The sequence below is a fragment of the Natator depressus genome, chromosome 20 (genome assembly GCF_965152275.1).
Source record: "Natator depressus isolate rNatDep1 chromosome 20, rNatDep2.hap1, whole genome shotgun sequence".
Lineage (NCBI taxonomy): Eukaryota > Metazoa > Chordata > Testudines > Cheloniidae > Natator > Natator depressus.
In genome coordinates this window covers 6563010-6590377 of record NC_134253.1, presented here as the reverse complement: position 1 = coordinate 6590377, position 27368 = coordinate 6563010, and the positions used below count along the sequence as shown (strand labels likewise).

At 46.9% G+C, this 27368-nt stretch overlaps 1 protein-coding gene across 1 annotated transcript; it reads left to right on the top strand.

The window, feature by feature from the left end:
- LOC141975258 (maestro heat-like repeat-containing protein family member 2B) lies at positions 1–26648 on the top strand. The gene is made up of 19 exons (XM_074935558.1): positions 1–84; positions 626–769; positions 3496–3588; positions 4063–4132; positions 4250–4363; positions 5105–5178; positions 7981–8104; positions 9557–9666; positions 10492–10644; positions 11817–11971; positions 18771–18908; positions 19129–19240; positions 20952–21098; positions 22280–22462; positions 23344–23499; positions 23997–24131; positions 24413–24515; positions 25623–25688; positions 26522–26648. The coding sequence occupies exons 1-19, from the start codon at positions 1–3 to the stop codon at positions 26617–26619; spliced, it is 2259 nt and encodes a 752-aa protein (XP_074791659.1). The 3' UTR covers positions 26620–26648.
- The last annotated feature ends 720 nt before the right edge of the window (positions 26649–27368 follow it).

The window sequence follows — 27368 nt, the reverse complement described above, 5'->3', positions numbered from 1 at the left end:
ATGGGTGAATCACAATTCTGCAATCAAATTCTTCCCTTATATTGTCATGTGACCAGCAACTGGCTGACCTGTGAGGAGCTGGAGGTGAGAATTGCTGGCTTTCTAAACCTTTAGCGTAAATTGTGATGTTACATTCTGTGTGTCTGGCACTCTTTGTGATGATGGCATTTAAGGGTAGGTCCTTTTGGATGGAACAGATTGTCAAGTAAAACATCGAAAACCCATACGTTTATAGTGTCACCACATCATGGAAATTCGGTCTGTACCCAGTGTACATGGAGTCTAGTTTTGTGCACCTAATGTGCAGATGAACCCGGGATAGTGGGCTAAATTAATTCCTGGTCTAAGTCCATTCAGCCCCAGTGGAGTTACAGCAGGGATGAGTTGGCCTAGAATGCATACTAATCTGGGGAAATATTTTACCTGGTCTAGTTGTGAGGTGCATTAGAATATAATCCTGACACCAACCCTACGAGTCCTGGTTCTTTACCAGGAAATATTGGGATAGGACCGTTCCGACAGTGGAACAAGGGAAACTGCACTCATTAGAAGTAGAAAAGGTGTGCCTATTGGAAGATATTAAATGAATTCGTAGGAACATAAATTCTGTGTCTCATCTATGCAGCTCAAGCAGGCCATCATCAAAGCCCTTGGTCCCATGATGGGCATCCTGCTACACAAAAAGGGGCCGCAAAATCCGATATTTAAAGAGATCTCATGGCTCCTTGAGCAATATAAGGAGGAAATTGATGTTTTGCACGTCACCAAGGTGAGGTACCACTCATTAAGGTAACTGTCTCTGTGTGTGCATGTATGAACTGCAGGAGGAATTTGCTGCCAGTGGGGTTTCCTGGTCTAGATAGTGACTTGTTAGATAATAAATAGGCACACAAGTTCTGGGTTTATACACATGGTGACCCAGGCAACAAGATTTGTAGGTAACTGCCTCTGATGAAAAGCATCCTCTGTTTCCTGGGGAGGAGGAGAAGGAGATAAAAAACAAAACACCTGCACAACAAGATACTCCCTCCTTGTGATTTCCCAAAACATCCTGTCAACTCTGTGTCTCTCTTTTAGATCATAAGCTCCTCAGAGCAGGGGCTACCATATGTTGTCTCTGGTCGGTACCCAGCCAACTGTCAACGGTTGAAAATTAATAATAAGGAGGCTTGAGGGTCATTGCTTTGCATTGCATAACTCGATAGATATAAAATCATTGCCCGTCTGTTTCATCTACCGTTCTATGCAGTGCTGTTGTAGCCATGTTGGTCCAAGATATTGGAGCGACAAGGTGGGTGTGATAATCTAATTGAAGATATTGTCTCACTCACCTTGTCTCTCTATTTCATCCCCCCTCAGTACCACATGAGCGAGAAGTAAGGGGCCATATTCTGTCTTCAGTGGGGCTACACAGTTGTAAATGAAGTCAAGAGACAGCTCTAACTTCTTGGTAGTGATATTTACTCACCGTCTATGTTGGTTGAAGCTTTCTAGTACAGAGTATGTGGTCACTTTGGGGGTTGAAATACCCATGATTTGGAGGGAACCAATGCATCATGGACTTGTTTGATAGCATCAGGGCACTACACAACTGTGTAAACATAGTAAAATATGTAGATGGCATCCGAGACATCCTGGAAGCTTCAAGCAGCAAAGGAGAAAAGTGTGTTAGATGCAGGAAGGAATTTGATTTTCACCTTTTTTTTAATCAATAACCTGGCAGAAGACATAAGATCATCACTGATAAAGTTGGCAGATGAGATAAAAATGGGGAATGGTAAATAATGGAGAGGACAGCTCATGGATTCAGAGTGATCTAGATCACTTAGCAAACTGGGCGCAAAGAAAGAATATGCCTTTAAATACGGCTGAATGTAAATGTATGCGTCTAGGCACAAGGGATTTAGGCTACACATACATGATGGGGGATGCTGTCCTGGGAAGCAGTGACTCTGAAAAAGATTTTGGGGGTCATGGGCCATAATCAGCTGAACATGAACTCATGCTGTGGCCAAAAAAGCGAAAGCTGGGATGCATAAAAAGGGGAATCTCAAGGAGGAGCACAGTGGTTATTTTACCTCTAAATGTGGCACTTGTCTGACGACTGTTGGAATCCTGTGTCCAGTTCTAGTGCCCACAATTCAAAAAGGGTGTTGATAAATTGACAGAAGAGCCACAGTGACGAAAGGATTAGAAAACATGCCTTACAGAGGGAGAATCAAGGAAGTCAATCTATTTAGTTTAATACACAGAAAGTAAAAGGGTGTGTGATGGGGTTTACCTACCCCGCATTGGTTCAGCAGGGGTTAATCATGCTTTGTGTGCGGAGGAGGCCATGCCCCCTCATCTCTGCTGGGCATGCTTCAGCTGGACCCAGGATACAAAAGAGAGCCGCTCAGCTCAGGCTGGGATGGCTGCCGAAGGGAGCGGAGGCGCATTGCAGGCTCCTGCAGAGAGACTGCCAGTGCTCCAGGATTCAGAGGCCAGCCGGACTGTGGCTGCAGCTGACCCCCAGGCACCCAATGCCAGAGATGGAGGAGAGACCCCAGAATCCCTGAGACTCCCAGCTGCGGAAGAACGGGTGGGAAGCAGCCTAGGTGGACGAAGCATTGATCCAGTTGAGGTAGCGGGCTTGACTCAGCATGCTTTGGAAGGATCCCCGCTGAGTTGGTGGCAGATACCCCTGCGCCCTGGGCTGGGGCCCTGTGGAATAGGTAGGACCCAGTTGAGAAGGGCTCACCACTAGGCAACACTTCCCTGCCACAAAAGGTGGTTCTATCGACTCTGGCCACTAGGCCGCATTGCCCTGCAGCCAAGGGTGGGTCTATTGACTTTAGCCACTAGGCCGCACTGCCATCCCTAGAAGGGCAGCCCGAGTGACTCAGGCTGTTGGGCTGCGGACCCTCACCCAAGGGCTGCTGCACTGATCCTGACCATTAGGCGATGCTGCCCTAGGAGCCCGGACTGCTGTGGTAGCTAGGGAGACTAGGCCAGTTGGGCCACTCCAGATCTACTTCAATTCCTCCTCAACCTGATACCACCCTGACGGGGTGGACCTATCCTGTGACAGGGTGACTTAATTACAGTCTATATAATATCTTACATGAGGGACTCCTATTATCTAATGGGCTCTTCCGTCTAGCAGAGAAAGATGTCACTTGATCCAATGGCTAGAAACTGAAGCTAGACACTTTCAGACTGGAAATACGGCGTACATTTTTAATGGTGAGATAATTAACCATTAGAGCCATTTATCAAGGGCCGAGGCGGATTCTGACGATTTTTCAGTCAGGATTGGTATGTTTTTCTAAAAGCTCTGCTCTGGGAATTATTCTGGGCAAGGTCTATGGCATGTGTCATACCGACCGGAGGTCAGACTAGATGATGGCAAGAATCCGGTCTGGCCTTGGAATCTAGGAATCCCCTGAATCTGCTTCAGTCACTACATATGGCTCCTTTGTGTGCCCACCATCTGACTTTCGCCCTCTGTTGCAGAGTCTGAGCCAGCTCTTGGAGGTCTCTGGTGAATATAAGATCCCTCTACCTAAAGGGAAGTTTCAAGCCATCTGCAGTGCTCTGCACAACCAGGTGAGGAGTGGTTTTGCTTGGATCCCTTGAGCTTAGGCACAGCAGATCTGAAGCATATTAACACTGAAAAATCGATGGAATGATCGTGCAGAGCCTGGGGACCTCCTCATGCCTTACTGATTTCTGCAGGCTCAAGAGTAAGCAGGGAGCGCTCTCATTTTCTTAGCTACTATCCAGCTCAGTTTGTAAAGCAATTTCACCATAAGCCGATTACCAGGGGGAGTCAGAGTTGTAAAGTAAAAACTGTGGCTGGGTCTTGATTAGGTCAGCTCTGCTGCTCAAAACACTTTAGCTTCTCTTATCTAATGTAGTGGTCATTGTCTTTGAGTCTTGCTGTGCATGCAGGACCATCTCCCTGGGGTTCAGACCTCTAGTTGGACCAGCAGGAAGTGGAAGCTTAGAAATTAATTGAACATTTTTCTTTTCCATTGCTTCTGATTAGTTTTTCTTTGACCATTTCCCTTCTTCCCCCAGATCTCTTCTCCAGCTAAGCAGCTCAGCATAGAAAACCACAAAGAGCTGTTCCATTGTGTACTTCTGCTAGGTAAGGGGAAGAGACTCTGAGTTACACAGTGGTTTCTTTGTTACTTCCTTACCTTTGTGAGGCACGGTAAGAAGAAGAGTTCTGCAGACAGTGAGGATGTGATTTCTTCCCTTGTAGCCCGTTCTTCTCCTGATGACCTGCTGGCATTTCTACACAAGCAGCAGGAGATTGAGCATGAGGCCGTTCGTGTGGCGTCTTTAGAGCTCCTGAGAGCTATTGTTGGGGCTCACTGTAAGTAACACAGGAGCAACTGTGCCAGCTGCCCTCTTGGCCGACATGCTGAGGGTTGAGTTGAGGACATCCAGAGCTAAAAGCTTGAGCTACTAGAGATTGAGCTAAAGAACCAAGGCTCTGTAGGCACGGCAGGGCTGCAACAGACTCATCACCTCTGCACCTGGGGCACAAAGGCTCTAGAACACACAGTCACCAGTGGTTTGGAGATCCACTAAGGGACCAAATGCTGCCCTAAGTTACTCCCATATGGCCCCATATGGAAATCAACAGGTTCAACTAAGTGCTGAATGTAGCCCAAGATATTTGTCAAGGTCTTTTTCAACTTCAAATACAGAAGTTAACTTGGGGCTAATGCATGTTAATAATAATCAGATAAAAATAGAATAATACTCCTGACTCGAGAATCCTAAGTATTATACACTCTAGACTAGATTCTGAGTCCTGTTATGCCGGTGTAAACACAGATTAACTTCAGTCACCTCAGTCTATCAAACCCCTTTATAATATTTCCATCATGGTAGTAGGATGGCACTATTTAGAGAAATGGAATGACTTTAGATTTACACTGGTGCAACTGAGACCAGAATCTGGTCCTACGTTTTCCCCACTGATTCTGTAGAGGAGAGAAGCTTGGTACTATTCTTAAGTAGGGCCCTTTGAAATCCAGGATTAATTCCAGTGTGGAAAGTGAGTGTGTGTGGAACAAAGAAGTACTGTACACCTCTCCTTATCTTTCAGTGCCTGAGACAAGAGGTAAAAAGCTTCTGATTGTGAAGGCAGTGAAATCCACTCTCAGTGATCAGAATGCTACGGTAAGATTGTGTGTGGAACAGTGAACTATTTCAATTTTTTCAGTGTTATGGGATGAATGGATATCTGGGTGGAGCTTTCATTCCGATCCAGATGAGAGACTGCAGAATAGAGAAGGCATGTCATTCTCCTGCCGGTGTTAAATGTATCCATGTTTCTAATCCAAGGAGACAAAATCAAAAGCATAATGGCCCAACTTGATTATCATACACATTATAAGGAGAGTGATCTCTTTAGATAAGCTATTACCAGCAGGAGAGTGGGATGGGAGGAGGTATTGTTTCATGGTCTCTGTGTATATAATGTCTTCTGCAGTTTCCACAGTATGCATCTGATGAAGTGAGCTGTAGCTCACGAAAGCTTATGCTCAAATAAATTGGTTAGTCTCTAAGGTGCCACAAGTACTCCTTTTCTTTTTGTCTTGATACAGTGGAAGTGCCTCTTGTTAAGTTATTATGGGTCATACACAGGTTGCCTGGTCTGCCAGTGTCACAAATGCATTCTTGGTTCTTAGGCTCCCAGGATGGTAAAGGAAAATTTCTATTTAACTAGCTAAGAACATAAAACATAAGAATGGCTAACCTGCCTCCCGCAAAAGAATGGTTCATCTGGCCCAGTATCCTGTCTTCTAACTGCATTGTGTGAAGAAATGCTTCCTTTGGTTTGTTTGAAACCTGCTGCCTATTAATTTCATTGGGGGACCCCTTGGTCTTGTGTTAGGTGAAGGGCTAAATAACACTTCCTTATTGACTTTCTCTACACCAGTCATGATTTTATAGACCTCTAGCATATTCCCTCTTAGTCGTCTCTTTTCCAAGCTGAAACGTCGCTCTTTTTTTAATCTCCCTTGGGTGAGAAGTTATCCCATAGGCCTAATTTTGGTTGCTCTTCTCCGTATTTCTTCCCATTCTAACACATCTTTTTTGAGATGAGATGACCAAAACTGCACGCAGTATTCAAGGTGTGGGGGTCCTGTAGATTCATATCGTGGCATAATGATATTTGCTGTCTTCTTATCGATCCCTTTCCTAAGGGTTCCTAACATGTTGTTAGCTTTTTTGACTGCATGTTGAGCGGATGCTTTCAGAGAACTGCACACGATGACTCTGAGGTCTCTTTCTTGAGTGATAACAGCTCATTTAGACCCCATCCATTTGTATGTACAATTGGGATTATGTTTTCCAATGTGCATTACCCAGTACAGTACAGGAATCAGGGGCACAGTGTTACCAGATGTGCCTGTTACTTTTGTGGTAGGCTCATTGGTTAGGGTTACTCTTCTTGGGGAGAGGGGGAGGGTCTGTAATTCTATTACTGTGCTGCTTATGTCACTTGTGTGTTCCTATGGAGCTCTACTCCTTCCTTCTGCAAGTGCCCTCCCAATGGAGCTGCCCTGCAGGACCTCGGTTCCCCAGGGCTGGGTCCCTCCCGCCCTAGAACTAGATGAGCACGCGCGCACGCACGCACACACTAGCAGAGCAAGTCTGAGCGGACCAGGTCCATCAGCCCTCTCCAGCTGATCCTCTCGTATGTCCCTGTGCTCACTGGGCTGGGTTACGCAGCACTTCCAGCTGCTCCCCTCTTATGTGCCCCAAGTTCAACACATCCCTATCCCACTTTCACGTTACAATTGTACTGGTAGTGACCCACTTCATGAGCAAACCCCACAGTATTTTTGGGCACTACCGGGATCTTTAGCTTAGGTAAAAGAAGGGTTGCTGCAGAGTAAATGGGGGAAGCGGAAAATACAGAGTAAAATTTGGAGAGAGAGAGAGAGAGAGAGAGAGAGAGAGAAGCAACCAGCTGAACCATAAAAGTTATTTGTTGAATAATAGTGATAACTACACAAGGAGGGCTAAACAATCATAATGGTTACATTTGAAAGGTTAATATCTGAGGAAGAAAAAAAAAACGGAGGGACGGGGGGGGGGGGGGAATCTCACCCACTCCACGAGGCTTGAACTGGTTGGGGTTCCCAGGTGATGGTGGTAGCTCAGGGTCCTGAGTGCTGGAGACAGGCAGAGCCCCCCGCACAATCAGTCAGGAGATGGAATCCCAGTGGAACTGAAGCAGAGTTTGGGTCTATACATCAGAACCGTTACTTGGGCATAGGTAGGGGGTTTTGTAGAGAAAATACAACGGTTCAAGGGAGAACACTAGATTTGTTTATGGGTAAACTGATGGGTTTTCAAGGGTTTTCTTTAGGCTAGACAATAGGAGCTGATCGCTCTTGGCTATGGGTGGTGGTTTTTTCCAGGGAGCTCACAAGGCAACTAGGCTGCTTCAGTATTTTAGGATAACAAAGATTTATTACTAGAATTGGTCTGATAATTGCTGAGCTAGGTGTGTGCAGGCGTAGGTTCATTAGCATCTGGAGCAGGGATTCCCATGATGCAGTGCGTCCCTGCTTTTCTGGTCCCAGAGTTGAGTGCGGTTCTCTGTCCCTCATTCTTCATGCTAATTCCTATCCCATCTTTCATGCAGATGAGGCTAGGGGAGTTGTCTCTGTTCTTCATTCTGTATGCAAATGGAGATGTCTTAATCTTGTCACCCTTCTCCGGAGGGGTCTAGGTGTGACTCCCAACACCCTTCATTGTTCTCTGCAAGCCTTTTCTCTGATGGGTTTTGGTTCAAACAGAGACTGGTGGGGGCGGGGGGTGTCTTTCATGAGTCAGACAGGCTAGATACTGCGCCCTGGTTCCCCAAAAACACAGAGCTGACTGGTCTGAACAATAAGGATGGCAAGTGAAGTCTAGTCCAACTGGAGACCATTCATTCTTCGTTCTTCATTCTTTTTTCATTAGACTCAGGGAACTTTTGATCGGTTTGGATCTCTGATTGGAAAAATAGCACCATTCAGCTGTGATTCGCTGGCCACGTCCCGTCAGTGGGTGGTTGACTGTATCAGCTGCCTTCTCTGTATACAAGGTGAGGAGACCGTTAGCAGGTATAAGGAATTCTTCACCTTCTTTCACTGTTGTAATGTCCATTTCTCTGCCTATCTAGTTCTTTCTGTCCTGTCTGTTGTTGCTTAGATAACAGAATGGTGGGCATCTTGTAAATACCTCATTAGAAGAGAAGATTCTGATGTGTAAAGAGCCTAGCACACTTTTGGGAACTGTACAACTAATCAATGGTCTGCATACAGGTAGATAAGCGCTAAATTCCTTAGGGCTTGTCTACACAGGGACACTAAGGAAAGTTAATCCAAATGAACTAAAGGTGTCCATTTAAAGTGCATGAGGTAAATGGCATTAAACACATGTGTGGGTGCTCGGATTCTGAATTAAAATGGGCCTTATTAATTGTAGTGAATTCCATGAATGAAACTAACCTGAATGAAGGCCACTTTAATTCTAAATAAGTGTGTCCCCATAGGTGTTGAATGAAGTTTAACTAATGCATTTTGAAAATGAATGTGGATTAGCTTTCTTGAATATCTCCATGGAGACAAGCCCTTGGTACTAAACATTTTCATTCTCTTTCCCCTGCCACTGACTGTATTGGAGAAGTTTCCTGGAATAATTCTGTAAACAAAAAGTTCTTCCAGCAGCCCTCTGTCATGAGCATTCAGAGCTATTGGAGTAAGTAGAGGCCATTTTTCCCCTTTGTGAAAGAGTAGGATATTCTTTTCACCTAATGGTTAGATGTTAAAGGATAGAGCTTGGTTATCGTTTAAGGCCATTTCCAATGAGGGTGACCAGACAGCAAATGTGAAACCTCGGGACAGGGGGTGGGGGGGGAAGGGGAGTCTATATAAGAAAAAGACCCCAAAATGGGGACTGTCCCTATAAAATCGGGACCCCTGGTCACCCTATTTCCAATTATTCTTAATCAGTCCTAAAAACAGTGTTGGTGATTCAGAAACAGAATAAGGGACTCCAACCTTTGAATGTACAACATAGTAATCCCAGCATTGTTTAGAAGTGACTGATGAGCCTGGGTTTCTTGCCGAAGTTTTTTGTCTATCCCCGTCTCTTTTACAAGGAGAGTTTGGGGGAGGGACTCACCTCTGAACTGGAACCTCTGATCTACCTGCATGAGTTGCACTTGAATAGGAGCTGAGATGTAAATAGTGAGAGCAGAGAGACTACTGAAACCAGGCACCCACAGAAAGCTGCTCCAAGCTGAACACAGAGCTTGTTCAATCCTGGATCATTCACAATAACATACCACGACTGGTAACGTTCAGACATTTCAGGGTGTAATCCCGACTCCATTCCAGTCACCAGGAGTTTTGCCATTGTCTTCAGTGGGGCCAAGATTTTACACTATGCTGATGACAACATAGCACATGGATCCTCCCGTATGAAGAACCATGCAGTAGGGGTTCAGTTTCCTTAATCGTTACAGTACTTTTTCTCCTTTTCTCCACTCCAGGCCAGTCCATAAACCTGGGCTCAGCAGAGGAGGAGTTGAGATGTCTCCGTGAAGCAGTAACAGCTCCAGACCCCGAGGCTCTGTTTCAGGCATCTTCCAAAATGGCCAGGGTAACTGACTCAAAAAGCTTGTGCGGATGTGCGAATGACCGGCCACCGTTCATTTGACATTTGCTCTTTCATGATGCCTTTCCATACTCGGAGAGAGCTGTGGGAGTGGGGCATTGGTTGCTCGTAACCAGCAAGATGCTTTTCATAGATGTGTGCTCTGAATGCCACGTAAAAACCAGATTCCACAGAATGTTGCACGCCCATGAAAATGCACACGCACACATGTACCTATCCAGCAGGGCCGACTCTTGCTTTTTCACTGATCCGGAGCAGTGAAGCACAAAAAATAATGAAATAAAAGAGCCCCCATGCCGCCCTAAGCTTGGCTGGAACATCGCCCCTTGCAATCTGCCGCACCAAGCATGAGCTTCCTCGGCGGGAGCCTGGAGCCAGCCCTGCCATCCAGCCATCCAGGAGAAAAACTGTGTTAGTGGAACATCAAGCTGAGAAACCACCCAGGATTCATTCTGTCACCTTGTGGGTTTGCCTTCGCCGATATTTGTGTGCACGCCTCTCTTGACTGACTTCTATGTGCTGTAAAAAGATGCAGTGTATGTAAGAGACTACAAAGGGGAATCTTACCTCCTGCATATCCAGTACAATGTTGTGCTCACTGTGCAACAGAGTCTTTGCCTCTAACCTGATATCATTAGTGTAGAAGACAAAAATGTAGTCTATAGACTAGAGAGAGAATTGTAATCCCAAATGGCGAGCTAGACAGGAGGCTAATTCACCATCTGCTGATGCATGTATCTTTTTTTCCATTTTTAAAAGTGCTGGAGCCAAACATCATTGCGGTCTCTCCTGTTTTTGATTTGTTCCCAGATTGTTAGTGAGTACTTTCCCTCGGAACAGGCCACAGACTTTATTGAGGCCACATTGGGTGGTCTGCTGTCTGCTAGCCCCACCTGTGCCGCGGCAGCTGGACTGTGGATGAAGATCATCCTGATGGAGTGTGGAGATGCCATGCTGGACAAGGTAAAACTGGGAACTGGAGAGCTTTTCTGCCTGAACTCTAGGCTTTTTGATCTTTGCCCTCATGTGTAAGGAAGAAAAATCTTGCTGTTTCTCCCCCTCGGACATAGAGTCGATTCCATCTCTGTTTCTACCCTAAGATAGGCAATGGCAGAATCAATAGCAGTAGACCGAGATAATCCAAGGGAAAAGGAAGATGGTTGGTTGTTTATTGGTCTAGCTTGTTGCCACAGTATTCAGCCAAGAAAGGCTTGAGAAAACAGACTCTGGGGAAAATACAAGAAGACAGAATGACTGGCACTTGGAGGCCTCCAGGTATTAGGAGGCCTATGGTTAAGGGCTACATGGATTAAAAAGAGCACTGGACTATTGCCAGCCTCTTGCCAGGTTTCTGAGCCTGGGCTCCAGCCCGAGCAGGAACAGCTCCACTTTTAGCCCCATCGTGCAAGCCCCACAGTCCCAGGTTGACCTGAGCTCTGAAACTCAGTGCTGTGGGATTTTTTTTGCAGTGTAGACCTACCCTTTAAGAAGAGAAGGAGGGAGGGAGAAAACTCTAGTGTCTTTGGGATCCACTATTTATATGCCTTATTCTGGAGCCCAGTGCATTAGGGCTAGATGAAAGGAGCACTCCACAAATCTTCTAACAAGGCTGGTGAAAGGCCTCAGGACAGGGAACCCTCGCAGCAGAACTGCCATGTTTGCACAGTGTTTTGAAGATGTGAAGGGCTAGGAATGAATATGAGAGGTAGTCCCCTGTTCATAGTCCCAGGCATTTACACACTGTCTTTAAAGCACTTGCATATTTTGTGCTTGTGGTTGTTGATGAGCTCTGCATTCTTCGAGGCAAATGGTCAGATTTGGCTGCTTAAATCACACCTGCAAAATCTGGGCAAGCAAAGCCGCCTTTTGTGCATGTGAACTGGTTTATGTAATGCATAGCTGGGCACCACCACATTAAATTACCTGGTATGTCTATGTGTGTGTCAGTGTTAATTTTTACAGCCGTGAGTGGGCAATTTGTGTGGGTTCAAGTTACGCAGACGTATTTGAACATTTGCTTCTTGAAGTGAGGCATTTCTAAAAAAGCAGCAAATGGCTAAAGAAAGGTTTTGGTTCTGTAGACTGAATGGAGAGAAAGAAAAAGGGACATTTCTTTCTGGTTTTGTTCCTTCCAGGTGCCCGATATCCTGGCTATACTATATCGCCACATGCCTACTATCCAGGAGGGCAGGTTGAGGCAGTTCCTGGTGGAGGCAGTGTCCATTCTAGCTCACCATCACCAAGAGGCAATGATCTCCAGCCTCCTCAGCAAAGGTCTGCTGATGGACAGGTATATACCGCTACCTATTGCATTCATCTTGGTAAAACATGGATCCCACAGCTTTACTAGGAGATGTAGGGCTTCATTTAAGCAGCAGACAGTTTGGGATCATTCCTAAGGGTTAATAGCCTGGCTCTTTCTGCAGGAAGGTCCAAGAACATGTTAAGGTGGGGTGCGGAGAGAAATTAAGTGTCATTCTGTTTCCATTCATTAATAGCTGCTTTGACATCCTAAAGACCTATCTTTACTGGCATAACTGGAGTGTATTGTTGGAAACATCTACCTCTCTAGACGCCTGAATTGAGCTCACTCTGGAAATGAGCAGTGGCTGTTGGTTTCCTGGTAGCATGACAGCTTCAAGTGCAAATCCCTGGCCGATTGCAAAGACTAGGGCCAATATTATCATCAGACCTCTGCTTGGCATCAGTGAGGGTGTGGCTGCTAGAGCAGAGTTGCCATCCTTGGTACTTAAAAGTGGACTGGAAGCAGATCCATCATTTCGTTTAAAGATCCCTAACTGAGTTATCAGTTATCAGTGCTGGAATCTAAGACCATAAGAACAGCCATACTGGGTCAGACCAAAAGGCCATCTAGCCCAGTAGTCTGTCTTGCGACCGTGAGCAGTGCCACATGCCCCAGAGGAAATGAACACAACAGGTCATTGTCAAGTGATCCATCCCCTGTTGCCCAGTCCCAGCTTCTGGCAAACAGAGGGTAGGGACACCATTTGTGAAGGGGACATAGGATGGCCGTGAATATTCGTTCTCATAGTTGTATGTCCATCGAGTAGGAATCTGGCTTTTTTTTCATCCACTTGCCTTCCAAACCCTAGATCTTTGGGAGCCACATGCTCATGATTCCATATTGACTGGGAAGTGGAGAAAACAGGAAGTGAGGTTGGCGTTCTGCGTCCTGTCCTTCTAAAGTCTAGTATTAATGGTTAGGCTGCAGGAAGACTAGGTCACTTAACTTAGTTCTGTAACTGGAAACTCAATATTGAAACACGAGGAGAGTTAAAGGAGGACAGGACTCCTAACTCTCTCATCATAGGCAAGGAGAACATTTGGTCTTTACTAAAATATGACGCATTCAGTGTGAGCCACAAAAGTGTCCAGGGCTCACCTGTAACTTCTGTTAAACTGCAGTGACACCGCTGAGCTGTGGAGATCTCTGGGGGGAGACCCCTTGCTTGCCACTCAAGTCCTACGAGCCCTAATAGAGAAGATAAAGACTCCAACAAGAACAGAAGGCAGCATCACCTCAGAGACAGAAATTGACAGGCATTTGGCAGCTGCTGAACCTCTCTCAGTAAGTTAGATGACAGACACGTCTTTCAGGCTTTCCTGTGCCCTGTGATAATCCTGCTGATGGAAAGCGGGAAGTGTGGTATAATATTGGTGTGTGGGCACTTCTCCTCTGATGGACTGTTTCCCTGAGTCTGGCTCTGCTGTCTGTGGACCAAATACGGCAGTTTTAGCTACGTTACTCATTTCCTTAATACTATCTGGCCATTAGAAAGTCTTTGGAGCAGGTTTCTCACAGTGCTTTGCAAATCTTCCTTTGGACTCACAGCATGCCTTGGGAGGTCATACACATTTGTACAGATGTGGGAAAGTGAGCCACGAGTTAAGCAAGTTGCTCGCTGTCATTCAAGTTACTGGCAGAAGGGAGAATTTAGTACAGCAGATATCAGACTGGGAGAGAGGGTGTGATGGTGTTGGGAAGAGATCTCCTTTTTTACCATGCTCTCCTTTCAGGCAACATGTGCCATCTTTGAGGTGGTGTCAGCCCTGCAGTCGAGCAAAGCTGTGCAGGAACTGCTCCCAGAGTTGTTTCCTGTTCTCCTGCAGCAGGTCAGCCAAACCCTCGGACAAAAGCTGCCTTTGCCAACGAGAAGCAGCCCGAGCAAAATCCGAGAAGGGCCACAACTTACGGAGGGCAACCCTTGCCGGTAATTAGAAGGAAGGGAGAGAAACAAAGAGAATTCCAGTAGAGTTGTGTGACGCTCCCCAGGAGTTCCCAGGGTTACGAGGCACCTTACCATCACATGCCCTTCGAGTGAGGAAGTCTTGTCTGTGCCTGCTGTGGGTCAGTTCCCTGAAACTACCAGGCTCCGGCAAAACAAACGCTGCCACCCAGGCCTCCTCAGACCTCAGTCTCTTTGTACAGGTTAATGACAGGCACACACCAACCCCCGAGTCTTCTGACCATTCCGTAGAGTGTCCAGACCTTTATCCACTGAACTCCCACAGAATGATCAGGCCTGCTGTTCCCAATGGAACAGGACACACCAGTTTATTACTTCTACTTTAGACTCTACACTAGATACTTATACTCTGTACTGCAAAACTCACAGCACCTAGATATATTTCTAGTGAAAACAAGAACCGAGATTCTCAAAGAACAGAGATTCCAGTGACCGTGAGTAAGAATGCAAGCCAAAAATGGTTACATTTCAAATGAAATCATATCCTGCTCCTAGAAACTAAACTTAACCAACAGGTTAACCTCCTGTCTAAAGATGTTTCTCACCCAAAGTTCTCAACCAAGCCTGATCGCAACCCCTCTTTCATGAAGCAAATTCGCGGTCCATCTACTTCCTAAGTGAAAGATGTCCCCCAAATAGACTAGAGCAAACCTTTGATGTATACCCCAAAATTGGGTCCCCACCCCCTGTCTACTTCCTGCTACTTTTCTTTCTTTGAAGTTCTCACAGTCCTTCTCAACTGAATGTGAACCCTACATGCTTAATGTACATGTAAACAAAGAGATGGATAAACATTTCTTGCCTGAAAGAAAACCATTTTGTCACCTTTCCTGGTGACTAGTCCCAAGACACAGATCCTAAGAATGTAATTTTCAATGCATATCCATGACTCTTGACACAGCATCTGTACATGCGTTTCACAATGATATTGGTGACATGGGCTTTTATTTGAGACTCATGGGGCAATCTTTTAGTGAGCTAGAATGTACGTACCAGGCCCCTCGGCACCCACTCTGTGCTCTCGCCAGTTAACACTAAGATTCCTGAGTCCTCAGTTGACTTCAGCTCTGGTAGCACATTCATGTACATTTCCCACCAATCTGACAACATTATTAGTTTCTCTTCTTGTTGTGTTTCTTTATTCCATGCCAACAAGGTGCTCAAATTACAGACTTCATGGTTTTATAATGTCTCTGAATTTTCCTAGGAAACCAGGATCTCAGCTCTGTTCACGGATGGGCAGCAGGTATCAAATAAACATAAGGAAGTACTACTTCACACAACACACAGTCAACCTGTGGAACTCATTGCCAAGGGGTGTTGTGAAGGCCAAAAGTATAACTGGGTTTAAAAAAAAAAAAGAATGAGATAAGTTCATGGAGAACAGGTCCATCAATGGCTATTAGACAAGATGGTCAGGGATGCAACCCCAAGCTCTGGGTGTCCCTAGGCCTCTGACCGCCAGAAACTGAGACTGGACAACAGGGATTGGATCATTTCATGATTGCCCTGTTCTGTTCATTCCTGCTGAAGAAGCTGGCATTGACCACTGTTGGAAGACAGTGTACTGGACTAGATGGACCATTGGACTGACCCAGTAAGGCTGATCTTATGTAGTGGCCACAGTGGGTCAGGTTTTCAAGATGGGTGCCTCAGTTTTGTCCACAAAACTTGAATTTGTTCAGATGGATGGGTACCCAGCTGGTGCTGCAGACACGAGTATATATTCTGCTCATGCTGTTGGCCCATGTGCAGGCCCATTTTAGGTACCTATATGTGACGGGGTGGTAGGCTGTGCCCCGGCCTCTTCCATGGACACAGACTGCTCTGAGTCCCTCCAAAGTGTTCTAGGGATGCCTGCTCCTGAGATGCTGGTGGTAAGGGCTTTGATGACTGTTTGACCCCAATGGATGATCTTAAGTCACCTTTACGCTTGACCTTTGTTTTCTTTCTCCTCCCTCTTGTCTATACTTTCGTGTCTAGGTTCCTCCAGCCCCTTTACGTATATTTCCTCTTTACCTGGCCCTTCAGGTTTTATTTCCACCCTCCTGGGCCTCCATACCTGCCTTGGTGTCCCTGTTAGAAAGGGATTCCAGCCTATGCCCAGTCGAAGGCAGTGGGGCAATCCATCCACTACGCCTACATGTTTCTGCCTAAACTTCCCCTTAATTTTCAGAGTCACCTCTGCCATTGGGCAGAATTTATTGTCCCCATGGACCTGGTATTCAGTTTTGATCCTACCTCTGGGAAGTATCCAGTGGGGTTTCACTAACTCCTGCCTGATTAGCAAACAGGATGAAGCTGTGTCCATTAGTCCCTTTGGTGGCTCCTCCCTACCCAGACCGATACGGTAGGTACTTTCTTTTTTCTTCCCTGCCTAGGAGTCTTGTCCCAACCACAAAACTGGGCAAACCCACAGTCCATTTTCGGACAGTCTCTTTTTAGATGTCCTTCAGGTCCATGTCGGAAGCACACCGTAGGCCAAGCTCCCACTACAGTTCCTTGAGGCTCCTCCCTCTTCTTCTTGCTGCCCTTCCCAGCAGTAGGCACTCTGGTCCTTCTCAGATCTAGTCCCTTAAACCACTGACTCACTCTGGGAATGTCCGCCTCTGCAAATTCCTCTCACTTTAACTGTGGGGTCCAGATGAACTGGCTGGCGCCACAGAACCCATACTCGGGTATGCTCAGGGAGACTCTGAAGAAACTTCCAGAACCATGGAGTCCATGATCTCCCCCACAGTCTGAGTATCTGGCCTTACCAATGAGTGGCCCAATCTTTTAATTTCTGTCCAAATGCACAGAGGCATAATCCCTCAATCCATCTTTCAACTCTACATTTCTGGCAGAACTTTTCTGTGGACAGGCCCCACCTCGTCCAGCATGGCTGCCTTAATCATGTCATAATCTCTTGCCTGCTCATCACTAAAAGCCCTATATGTGCTTCCCCGGTTAAATAGGGTGTCAGCTGAAGGGCCCACATTGTTCTGTCCCTAGGAGGTCTCACTGCTCCTCCTTGAAGAGTAACCAAAACCACATCGGGGTTGTTCGCAGGTCCCATTTTACAGTCTGATCTCCTGTGCCTGGTTTCCATTTCCTGTCACGGGACTCACCAAACTTTGGAGGAGTTGTTGCCAGACCTGGGCTTGCTCCCGTATAAATTCCTGCCGACTCTTTTGCTGTTAAACCTCCCAGGCAAGGAAAGGCTGTTTTTCTGCCTGCTGGGATTGTTGGAAGGTCTGTCGGGTCCTCTACACCAGTGATCTCCAAACTAGGGTGTGCGGGATGATCCCGGGGGGTGCGTGGGAGCAGTAGCGCCGCCGGACTGCATTCCGCCATTTTTTTCCTTCGGCAGCAGCTCTGCACGTCCACGGCTGGTGCTCCCCTCTGGCGGCCCGCCTGCGGCGGGTCTTCCATCGGTGGCGTGTCTGCGGCAGGTCACCCTGGGGGTGCGAGAGCCAAAACGTTTGGAGACCACTGTTCTACACCAGCAGTTCTCAACCGGGCCGGTTTTAGGGGGTCTGCCAAGCAGGGTTGGCTTTAGACTAGCTGGGGCTCAGGGCAGAAAGCTGAAGCCTTGAGCCCAGCACCTGCACTAAAGCCCCAAGCCCCTGCACCCTGTGGGGTTAAAATCTGGAGCCAGGAGCCCCAAACTCTGATGCCTGGCGGGGCAGAGGCCTGGAACTGGGCCACGGAGTATTTCTAGCATGTTGAGGGTGGGGGGAGGCTCAGAAACGGAAAGGTTGAGAACCCCTGTTCTACACTTCTCTTTGCTGCTTCATCACCCATTTCAGTGTTCCCTCCATCACCTGGACTGCCAAACCTCTACACCGGCTTCTCCAACAGGCTCTCCATTTGCATAGATAACAGGGAAATCCCTGATGAGCCCCCAGCTGTGACAGAGAGGGGTGTTACACCCCCACGTCTTCCACAAACACAGACCGCGTTGAGACTTTTTTGCTTGTAAACACCAACGTATAGTCTATTTAATCCCCCTACCAATACATAGCACCTTTATATTGTATCTCAACTTTCTAAACTCTTCTCCAAAAGTCAGGTGGGGGGTAAGGTGTTTCCACTCAGAGACCTCACTTTGTCAGGCTCTCCTAGCTTTTTGTCTTTCTGTTTCTCTTAGGGTGACCAGACAGCAAGTGTGAAAAATCAGGATGGGGGTGGGGGGGGGAGGGAATAGGCACCTGTATAAGATAAAGCCCCAAATATTGGGACATCTGGTCACCCAAGTTTCTTTCTCTGTCTGTTCCCCTCAAAGGGCTCCTGCCCATGTCCTTTTATACAGTTTCCCTGTTAATGGAATGATTGGTTCCTTGACTCACTAGCCCCAATCTGACCTCGTAATCGGGTACACCTCTATCCAATTAGGCCTTCTGTGAGGAACCGAAGTAGTACGAATAGTGACCAGAGTGCTGACTCAAGTGCAAACCCTCAGCACTCTGTCACCTCATATCTGGAGATATGACCCCAAAATGTCCATTAGTGATCACCACACTCTATGCCCCCTGTTTCTGGGTCCTGATCATGTATCTTTTCCATATCACTGTACTCTGCTAGTGCCCATACTCCTTGCAGAAAGAGAAAAAGGACTGCAAAATTTTGTCCCTAGCAAAACTAGTCCTATGAGATGTATGAGACTGAAACTTACCTCCCAGCATCAAGTCCTTCCAGGGACACTGGTGTCCAGGACATTGCCAATGGATGAACTGCCGATTGAACCGCAGACCTGAGAAGTAACCGGGGCTTCCTGACTCTCTGTTCAAGCTGCACCTTCCTCCTGATTGCTGCAGTTCTGTGCCTCTCTTTCCCCAGGCTTCCTATCAAAGCATTAGAAGTGGTGCTTTTCAAGGGTGGGAATGAGAGACTGGTGAGAGCGCTCAGGAAGCAGAGGACTTGGACTCTTGTGGAAAACCCCAAGACTCACCATGAGGGAGTGTGTCTGCTGGTGAGGTAAGAGATCTAGGAGGCATCATTTTATCCTTGGGAATGAGTAGCCAATAGAGTGGCTGAGAGGGAACCTCCCATTTATAGCTTTGTGGGCGGGGAGTGCGGGGGTGTCCTGGGTGGAAACACACAGCTCCCACTCCTAGCTATCAGAGCTGTATGCTCAGAGCAGCTGAGTTTTTGAAGTGTGCAATCTAGCCCATGAGCAGTTTCTTTTGTCTTCCAGTATTCTGCTAAGATCTGGACTCATAACACCTGAGATCATACAGAGCCTCCTCCCCTGGGTGAATTCCCCCTCAGAAAACCACCGAGTCACCAGCACAGCTTTCCTTGCCCAGGTAAGACACAGGGCTCTGAAGAGCAGTTTCACCATTAGACTCTTGTCTGCCTTTCTTTCGGGAGTTGTACAGTTCAGTTCATAGGAGGAATTGTCATTTTAGACAGTAGAAGAGGTCCTCCTTTATATGGAAACCTCACCAGGAACTTCACGATACCTTTCTGAGTCCTTCTCTCTCTGTGGTTTTTATTGCCGTCATTGCCTATACTAGCTACACAACCACAGGTGCTGGCTGAGAGAGATACGGACAGAGTTTGGATGAGTGGACCTCTTCTGCCAAGTCCTAGTGCTGATCCTAACCAACAGCTCCTGATTTTGGTTTAGCTCAGCACATCTTCTGAATGAACCGAGTGTCCTAATACTACCAACCAAGCAACCTACAACTACATTAATGTCTATCTTAGGTTCTCATTACTCTAGTATCTGAGGACCTCCAAACTCTTTAATGTCTGTATCCCCACCACACTCCTGCGAGGTAGGGAAGCACTATGTTTCCTATTTTACAGGCAGGGAACTGATGCACAGAAGGGCTAAGTGACTTGCCCAAGGTCACACAGGAAGTCTTTGAGGGAGCAGGAAATGGAACCTGGGTCTCCTAAGTCCTAGACTAGTGTGGGGATACCTGCTGGAGCATCCTCCCTTTCCACAGTCTTCCTCCAACATCTGCATCATATTTCCCACTTATGCTAAGCAACTATCTTTGGGGCTTATCTGGTTCTAAGAAAAACAACCTCTCTGTGCCTGTGATGAGCTGTACCTGGGCTTTAAGGCTCCTTACAAGAGGCCCCGTGGTCCTACTACACCCTGCCCCAGGAAAAGAGCCCCCAATCTGGGTCTGTCTAGAGAGGCCTCATGAAAGCAGCCAATCCGAGCCCATCAGGCTCGGCTAAAAGGCGCTGAAGGGCTTTAGCAGGTCAGTTCCTGGCAGGAACTGGAGGGGCAAGAAAGGGCGCTGCTCTCTGGCCGCAGAAATTCAGGGGACAGCCAGAGTTTGATTCTGGCAGCCTTTACTTAAGCTGGGTTTTCAGGAAGAGAGTCCCAAAGAACTTTAACCCTGAGGTGAGGGTGAAGCTAAAAGTGGCCGGTAGGAAGAAGCGACAATGAACTGAAATCAAGCAGTGCCTAGCTCCTGTTTATAGGATCCATGGTTTGGAACCCAGAGTTAGGAGCAGGCCCAGGTTCCCCTACCACCAACAGTGGCCTAAGCCCCATGGAGGGGACAATGCTAATGGAGAGCTTGAACAAAGGGCAGAATGTAAAGGACCCAGAGTTGGGGCTGGAGACCCTAGTGAGGGCAATGGGACTGTTCTTGACTACCCCAGAAGGGGTTCATTTGGACTTTGGGACTCAGCCAGAGGCCTGAGCCCCGGAAGACTCACTGAGGACGGCTGGCAGGGTGCACCAGGGGTGAGAAAAGGACTGTGATACCATACCCAGCCACTAAGAGGCTCTCAAGAGGTGAGTGGATCCCTATTCTAGTGCCCAAAAGGAAAGCTCCATGTTTTGTAGACCTTTCTCATTTGTGTGGAATACTAAAGTTAGAGTGTATTATGTGCCAAGTATCAGAGGGGTAGCCATATTTGTCTGTATCCTCAAGAGTGGGGCTGTAGGAGGACTCCTTGTTGTTTTTAGTGTATGACATGTCTGCTCAAATTCTATTCCCAATCTTAATGATTCTATTGGGGCTAATGGACAGGTTGATTTTCTTTCAGCTAATGAGTGATCCCATGCTCAGGGAGAAGAAGTTCCTTAAGCCAGTCTTACACATCTTGGAAGAAAAGTCCCATGATAGGAACAGCATTGTCCGGCAGATGGCTGTAAGAGGCCTGGGAAATTTAGTCTATGGGGCGCCTGAGAAGGTAAGAGAGAATACTGACTAGAATGCAGCATAACTAGAGAAACCAAGGGAAATAGTTGTTCGGAGTTTACAGAGGCTGCACACAATGCACTAGGCCAAATTCTGCTCTCTCACATACCCGAGTAACCTCTTTGCAGTCAATACAGAGCAAGCTAGATCCTTTGCTAAGCTGGGCATAAGCAAACAATCTGTGCACTTTAATATGACCATGTGTAAATGTCTCCATCTAGGAACAAAAAATGCAGGCCATACTTACAGGATGAGAGACTCTATCCCAAGAAGCAATGATGCTGAAAACCACTTGAGTCATGGCAGAGAATCAGTTGAACATAAGGTGTCCCAATGCGAAGTTGTGGCCAAAAGGGCTGAAATGATCCTTAGAGGCAGAAAGAGAGGAATCTTGACTAAGAGTAAAGAAGTTCTTTTCCCTCTGAATATGACACTCATGTGAGCACGGCTGGAATGCTGTGTCCAGATCAGGTGTCCACAATTCAAGAAGGATGCTGATAAATTAGAGAGGATTCAGAGAAGAGTCCCAAGAATTCTCAAAGGACTGGAAAAGATACCTCTAGTGATAGACTCACGGAGCTCAATCTATTTAGCTTTACAAAGAGAAGGTTAAGGAGTGACTTGAGGACAGTCTAGAACTACTCACATGGGGAACACATTTTGAGAATGGGTTCTTCCCATTAGCAAACAAAGGGATAAGAAGATTCAATGGGGGAAAATGAAGCTAGACTAATTCAGACTGGTAATAAGGCATTGATTTTTAATGGTAATTTTAATTAACCATTGGAACAATTTACCAAGGGTTGTAGTGGATTCTCCGTCACTAGCAATTTTAAAATCAAGATTGAACGTTTTTCTAAAAGATACACTCTAGTTCCAACAGAGACTATTTCGGGGAAGTTCAATGTTATGCAGGAGGTCAGACCGGATAATCACAAGGGTTCCTTTTGGCCTTGGAATCTAAGTAACTAGGAATCTAATAATAGGATGACACAGGTGTATTATGGCACCAAGTTTGGCTCATTGTAGCTCGAAGCTGGTCTGAAATATAGCTATAGGTCTCCGGGGGGTGGGAGGGGGAGAAGAAATCCCCACAGTTTCATAACTGCTAAAGAAAACGTATTAGAAGTGTGATCAGTGATAAGTGTTCTTTAATGTCGTATGTTTGTCCAGGTGAAAAAGCACAAGAAGTTTCTTATGGTCATACTGATCAGGGCCTTAAGTGACCCTTTCAGTTCTGAAGTCATTGGCGAGAGCATGAAAGCAGTGGCCAAAGTCCTGAAGGAGCTGAAAGAGAAGGACATAGGTTCTTCCTTCAGAGACCTCACCCAGCGGATCCGGACCTACTTTGACAATGTATGTGACCAGAACTCTCCAGCCCCAGTTCAACCGATCTTGATTAGACTCCATTTACTCCCTGGGCATTGCTCATGTCAGAGTGAAGAGATGTTTCGGCCCCAGGGAAGAGAGGTGTTTTACGGAGGAGGAGAACATTAGGAGGATGGGGATGACATCCCTGCTCCCACAGTCTCCCCCTTCTGTTCTTCTTTCTTGCCACTGAGAACCTCAAAGAAAGTCTGAATACTAGATTAGGTAGCTAGATAACCATGAAAAGTGGGTTCCAAGGTACAATAGAGAGTGTTGGGCCTGCTCTATACCATTTTTACGTGAGAGGGTTGGAATGATTCCGTTTTGCAGAGAATTTTGAGATTTCAAATTTTGGTTTTGTTCCTATTTGTGGGAATCCCTCTCCCCAAACTTCAAAACTCTTTGTGAAACACAATGACTATTCTCAGCCGAGCTCTGTTGAAAGCCTTGGGTCCGGACAGTCTGCTCTCAGACTATCCCGGTGCTGGGAACCCAGGAAACTGTGGGAGCTAGAGGTGCCAGGGAGTTGCAAATTTGAGAGCCAGGGTCCCAGACGCTGGGGGTTTGGAAGCCCACGATCCCAGTCAGCCTGCTAGATGGGCTTCCAAGGAGCTGAATGGGTGCACTGGCAAGACAGCAGGCAGGTTTCTAAGGACCCTGCCTGGCTTCTGGAGGAATTTCATCCAAATGGAACTGTCGCTAAAATAGTTTGATGAATCAGCAAATTCGAATCAAAAATTAGTTCATGAAAGTGTTTCCGACTAGCTGTAGTTGGAATCCCTCGACTTTAGCGTAGAAGAGATGGCTGTGCGAGGAACATGATGTGATTGTCCCTTAGTTACTAACTTGTGGGGCTTTCTTGGCTGTAGGAGGACGATGCTCTTCGTTTATTGTCCTTTGTCCTATTTGGCATCCTGGCCCGCCTGACCAAAAGAAAATGGAAGGGCTATTTCGCCGAGCAGGTTAGACAGAGCTGGGTCACACTTCTGCTGCACCTGCAAGACCCGAACCCCAGGGTTTCAGTGGTAAGACCGAGAGTGACTTATTTACTAAGCCAAAGGAATTTTCCTCCCAATGCCAGGGGAGCTCTGCTATTCCTGCCTGCTCTGGAGGCCCAAATTCTCCCCTCAGTTCATTGCCCTCCTACTGAGTCAGTTCCCGCCAGGTTGGTCCATGGCTGCCTCACCAGAATCCAGGATAGGTCATGGGTCTGAGCCCGACAGCTCTCTATTCCTGTCTGTCTCTGCATCCCAGGCCCCTGCCTCCCCAGAACAGAAGAGAGACCTGGTGAAGCAGCTTTCCTAGGTAGATCTGTTCCAAAAAGACATTGATGCTACCTCCAGGTTGCAGTGGAAGCTCTCCCCTCTATTAGTCATTCCTGCATGTTTTCTGCCAATTACATCCAGATGAATCCCTTTTTATCCTGGAATAGATGAGCAGTCAAGCAGATGAGTTCCCTTTGAATGACCATAGCACTCCGTAGGGAACAATGAAATGGTGTGACACGCTTTCTTTTTTTCAGGAATGCAGAGCTACGTTTCACCTCTGTGTCCCGTTTTTGGGACTGAAGAGGCTCCAAGCTGCCGTGAATCAACACCTTGATGGTACAGCCGAGCTGAAGCCTGAAGAGCTCCAGGTGGACATTTGCAGACACCTTGTGAGTGAGCTGTTGAAGTGTCTGAGATTCTTGACTGGAGTGGCATGTGGTGGTATAGAGGTGTGGGGGGGATGTGTGATGGGTAATGGAAATAACGGTCAGAGTGGGATATATGACTGAGGGTGACGGGAAATGTAAATCTGCCACAGATCCCCATTTTTCCCACGTCCACCCAGTCACCTGTTCTTTCTCTGATTTACCTGTGGCTCGTAAAAGCATGTGCTGGCAGTCAAAGGGCACTTCTAGCCAGAGAGAGCTCATGTTTCCCTGATTTCCTCTAGGCCAAAGAGAATGCTGAGCTGCTGGAGAACTTGTACAAAAGCACCATCACGTACTTCTGTAGCAGCTGGGAAGAGATCCGGGCAGTTGCAGCCAACTTAGCTGGTGAGAGATGATGCCCAGTGTCCCTTTTGGTATTCCCATTGAGGGAGAGAGAAAAAAATCCCACTGTGCAGCACTGAGCTGCCATTAATCTCTCTGTGCCTCAGCTTCCCATACATAAATGGGGATGTTAATATCCCTATCTCTCCAGTGTGGTGGTCGGAGGAAATCATGACTTGCTATAAAGTGCTTTGGGATTGTTGCAGGGAGAGCACGGTGCAGTCATTTAGTCGTAGAGGCTGGGACACTGTCTGGTAGGGCATGTTTACACTTGGAGCTGGGGGTCTAATTCCCAGCTTGATGAGACATACCCGCACTAGCCCTGAGTGCTAAAAATAGAGAGTAGCTGCGATGGCAGGAGCAGCAGGAGGTTTAACCGCCCCAAGTATGATCCCATCCAAACCCCAAAGTCGATTCTCAAGGTGGCTAGCTCCTCCCACTGCTCGTGCTGCTTTAGCTACATTCTAATTTTAGCATGCGAGCGCTGTCCGAGCTAGAGTGGGCCTGTCCCATTGAACTGGGAGTGATTCCCCTCGCTCAAAGTGCAGACCCACCCACAGTGTTGCTCAGTGCTCTTCACTACTACTTCATCATTGGGAGGCATGCAGCCCACCTGCCCTCAGCGCCTGCTGTTTCAGGTTCCTGGCCACACCACCTTGTCAAGGAGGCAAAAGGTTCCTCCGCTTTGGCCCTGTGCCCTCTTCTCCCAAGCATACCCAGGTGAGACAGGCAGGCATTGTGGCCTAAGTCTCACCTATCAGTCACCTTGTGGGATCCCTGCTTAGAACTCACTTATTCCTGGCCCCAGTCCTTTGCTCAGACCACTAGACCAAGACACTAGCTTAGTATGTCTCCAATAACTGACAGCAGTGGCAAGAGGAACACAGACTCTTTAAAGCAAATGGGTTTTGTGTAAACATTCTTAAAAAAAAAGTCTTTCTCATTCTCTTCAGTGTGGACTCTAAACTGCACTAGCATCCTCTTGCCCACAGCTCACCCTTAGGCCCACAGTAGGAGAGGCCAAAGACCTGTCTAGGGGCTGCTAATATCACTTTGCACTCAACAAGGGAAGGTTTTATGGTTGTTGTTTGTTTTCCATTGTGTATTTAGGCATCATCCTGGAACACATAGACAGGCAGCGTATGAAATGGCAAGACCTGGAACATCTGCTGATGTGTAAGTAATAAATACAGCTGAAGTTCTGCTCATCCGTGAGTTCTAAAGGAATTTAGCTGACAAGCAGCAGTAACCGATACCACTGGTGCAAAGTGCATCAGCCACACACCAAAGGACAAATTCACTCTTGCCCAGTAGAAAGTCAGCTTTAATTTCCCCTGAAGGAGGCAGCTGCAGAGGGTGTGATGTGAGTCCGTGCATCTCCTGGTTGTTCTGGCAAGGCCCCCTCCGCAGCCAGTGCTATCCACTCTTTGGGCTTTATTGGCTCTCTGTGGACTCCCCAGGTGAGGAGAAATTGTAGCCACTTTCTGCTACTCCCAATTTCCCACCAGCAATTTTTCTTCCAGTAGGTGCCCTGCATCCTGCACAAACCAGCTTGGACCTGGCCTCTGTTCAATTCCAGGGTTATTGGAGCTCAGACAGTGGCTCCTGAATAGAGAAGGAAAATAAACTTAAAAGTGGAAGCTATTGAAACAATGGACCTTCTTCCATTTACAGCAGAGTGGATGACTTTCTGGTCGAGTCAGGGCCTCCCCGCTTGTTGGGAGCATGGAAGGGAGCCAATGGAGGAACCTAAAGCTTTCTTAAAATTGGAGAGCTTCTGTAGCGTGGTATTCAGAGGTAGTAAGTCTCCAGCTATTTCAGGCACAGGTGACAATATGAAAAGTGAGGCATATTCATCTCTCATGTATTTTCCATCCCAATAGAAGGACTGAGCCCAGTTTCACATTTTACCATGTGATCATTCTGCTCTGGTACTTCAAGATTCTGTGGTCACGCTTAGCTGTGATTTGACAGTCTGTACACTAACATGTTGTCCTCTGTCATTTCAGCTCTCCAGGTCCTCAAGAAAGACCCAAGTCCCTCTGTCCAGCTGGTGGCAACTGAGGTCCTAAATGACATCTGTCCTGGCCGAGTGCTTGGGGAATGAAGCGGGAGACAAAGAGAACAAGGCGCTCCAGTAGTAGAAGGGCCCTACCGTCAATCAAACGTTAACCCCACCCTTGGCCCTCGTAAGCCTTGCCCACCGGTCACTGGAAGTCCCAAGCCATGAGGTATTACTCATGCTGCACAGGCATTGTGTTTCACAATAGACAATTACAAGACCCCCGCTCTGTCGCCTGCGGCTATCACTGAGTGTTTTTCTTACGTCATCAGAGCAAGGGTTTATCTCTTGACCGGATTTTAAAATTGTATTCTAACGACTTAGTGCAAAAGGACCGGATGGTGATGAATTTTGTAAAAAATACATTTAAATTCTTGGGCATGCCTAGCCTTGCTCAAAATGTGTTTCAACAAGCCCAGACGTGTATCTTGCAATGCTTTTTATAGCCATGTTATCCAATATTCTCAGGCATAACAGACAATGTTTTGTTTGGCATTATCCAACACATTTTTTATAAAGTAACTTTTCCCACAGTTGCTAGGCCCCGCGAGAATTGCAGAAAAGGGGTGTTTCCACCTCGTATCCATTTTAAAATCCGTAGGGCAGGGTTTTAAACCCTTCTCCTAGGACCCTCTTGTTGTAAATGACTTTCTGTGTTTTCTTAAGGGTTTTGGTCTCTATTTACCACTGATTTTTGTTCCTTACGATAGAGGGCTGCTGCACCTCTCTCTTTTTTGAGGTGTTTTCTCGCAGGCCCGTTGAATAGTCCAGGACTAGATCTTTCAAACTGTCAA